The sequence below is a fragment of the Chinchilla lanigera genome, unplaced genomic scaffold, assembly GCF_000276665.1.
Source record: "Chinchilla lanigera isolate Chin_1 unplaced genomic scaffold, ChiLan1.0 scaffold00049, whole genome shotgun sequence".
NCBI lineage: Eukaryota > Metazoa > Chordata > Mammalia > Rodentia > Chinchillidae > Chinchilla > Chinchilla lanigera.
Window position 1 is genome coordinate 15,745,695 of NW_004955450.1, and position 2,693 is coordinate 15,748,387.

At 51.5% G+C, this 2,693-nt stretch overlaps 1 protein-coding gene across 1 annotated transcript in view; it reads left to right on the top strand.

Moving 5' to 3' along the window:
- The window catches only part of Sltm (SAFB-like, transcription modulator), a gene marked incomplete at its 5' end in the record, with an annotated part of 56,652 nt that extends 54,223 nt beyond the window's left edge, over positions 1-2,429 (top strand). The window contains 2 exon segments of the mRNA XM_013518874.1: positions 1,279-1,450; positions 2,331-2,429. Of these exon segments, the coding sequence (XP_013374328.1) occupies positions 1,279-1,435 (157 nt within the window).
- Between the last annotated feature and the right edge of the window lie 264 nt (positions 2,430-2,693).

Consider the following 2,693-nt stretch of genomic DNA (forward strand, 5'->3'; position numbering starts at 1 on the left):
AAAAATTAAGCACTTAGGAATTAACCTAAGGAAGAGAGAGACACCTCTACAATGACAACTCCAGAGCTATGATGAAAAGGGAGCTCAGAGAGGACATCGACAAAGGCAAAGATAGCTCCTGTTCTGAGACAAAACAGTCAAAATGGCCAGATGTCCAAAACTGATACACACATTTAGCACAGTCCCAATCAAAATACCAATAGCACCATTCACAGAACCAAAGAATCCTGAAATTCATACGGAACCAGAGGAAATCCAGAATAGGAACAGCAATCCTGAGTAACAGGAGCAAAGTGGGGGCAACACAGTCTCGGATTGGAAGTTACATTACAAAGCTACAGTGATAAAAACAGCACGGCACCGTACAAAAACAGACAAACTAGCCAGTGCAGCAGAATACAGTGCTCAGAAACAACCCCAGGCACCTTCAACTATTTGATCTTTGACAAAGGGGCCCAAAACACACCCTGGGAGAAAGACAGCCTCTTTAATAAACGGTGCTGGGAAGACTGGCTTCCCACATGCAGAAGATTGAATCTAGACCCCTATCTCTCACCATACACTAAACTAAATCAAAATGAGTCAAAGATCTAAATGTTAGGCTAGAAGAAAAATGGGTAAAACCACTAAAGTCATATGTAAGCAAGGTCTTTCTGCTATTTATTTTTTTTGGTACTGGGAATCGAACTCAGGACCTTGCACTTGCCAGGCGGGCGCTGTGCCGCGGAGCTGCATCCCAGCCCGGCAAGGTCGATCTGAACAGAGCCTGGGTGCCCAGGAGATAGTACCAAGAAACAACCAGCGGGATCACACTGACATTGAAAAGCTTCTGCACTGCACAGAACAACCAGCAGAGTGAGGTTCAACCTCCAGAATGGGGAAATGTGTGCGGTACTGCTCAGACAGAGGAGTGACAAGGGCCACACAGAAAGAGCTCAGAAACATCCGGCCCTGCACAGTGAAAATCCCACTCCAAAATGAACAAGTGATACTAACAGGCCCTTCTCAGAGTAAGAACTAAGACGGGCCCACAGATACACGGAGAAGCACTCGCCACGCTGGCCATGAGACGAAAGCGAAGTGAAACAACTCCCCGAGAGAGCGGACGTCACCCAGAAACCCAGTACCAGCGAGCGCTGGCGAGGGTGTGGGGGACAGGAGCCCCTCTACGCCGTTGGTGGGGATGTGAACCACGACAGCCACTACTGAAATTAGCGTGGAGATTCCTCAAAAAACTAAAAATAGAGATTGCATTTCACCCGGCTGCTCCCCTTCTAGGTGTTTCGTCAGGAGAGTCACTCCGATCACAGGGGTCCGTGCACACCCGTGTTTACAGCAGCTCAGCTCCGAGCAGCCGAGCCCTGGGAGCAGCCGTGTGTCCCTCGGCAGACGACTGCGTACGGAAAATGCGGTACTGCACACAGCGAAGCACTAGTCTGCCGTAAAGAAGGTAAGTCCGAGTCCTCGTGGGAAACGGAGGCACCTTGAGACCAAAACGTTCGGTGAGGCATTCAGACACTCAGCTCCAACGCTGCGTGGCTCCTCTGATACGAGGGCCCCGAACTGCGACTGCAGAACGGACCGAAGGGCAGACAGTAACGAGCGGGAAGAGGAGGGGAGGGGCGGAGGAGGAGCAGGTGTGCCGAGCACACACCATGGCCCGCAAGGGATGTCGCAAGCACGTACTGCAGACACGTGCTCATGAACTGGAAACTAGGAGACTAAAGTCATTGTCTGAGTTTCTATAGAGAAATGCACCCTCTCCTTTGCCCTTCCTGCGGATTTTTGTAGGACAGAATTACTTTCTCCTTAAATGTTTAATAGACTCCGTTAATAAAGATACCTAGGCATTGACTGTAAGCCCAGCCCTCCGGGAAGCTGAGGCAGAAGGACTGCAAGTTTTAGCACAGCCTGGGGAACTCAGAGAGACCCTGTCTTGGCTACTTTTCTTGTTGCTCAGACAAGATACCTGACGCCCAGAATTCGAGGAGGAAGGTTTATTTTGCTCACAGTTTGTAGAGGTTTCAGTCCATAGTGGGCTGGCTCCACGGCAGGGTGGTGTGGCGGAGAGGTGTTGCAGGGGAGAAACAGTTCATGGTGGGCAGAAGGCAGCAAAGCAACAAGGGACCATAGATTTTGTTTTTGTTTCTGTTTTTTGAGACAGGGCCTCTCTATGCAGTTCATACTGGCCTTGAACTCACTATGTAACCCTGGCCGGCCTCAAACTCACGGGGGATCCTCCTGCCTCAGCCTCCCAAGTGCTGAGATTACAGGTGTGCACCACCACACCCAGCTCTTAACTGCGTCTTTCTGCCTCTTTTATATTCTAGGGTACCAGGGATCAGGACGGTGCAAATGACAGTTCATCCCAGCATCATGCGCCCTAGATCCAGCCACCTCTGAAAAAGCCCCACCTATGGGAGCCTGAGGCTTTGCGGGGGACATCAGTCACAAGCCATAATGCTGTGTCCAAAAAATTTTTTTCTTTCCAAGGGAGCAGGGATGAAGTTCAGGGTAAAGATGGGCTCCAGCCCCAATACTGCAAGAAAAGAACACGTTGTATCTTCGTGCCAGTCACGTTGCGGGCCCCCCACTGCGCTGAGGGGGTGCGGTGCTGTCCGAGCGCTTGTGCGGAGTCAGCGGGGCTCCCCAGAGCCGGAGGGGAGGAGGAGGGGAGGGGGAGGGGGAGGGGG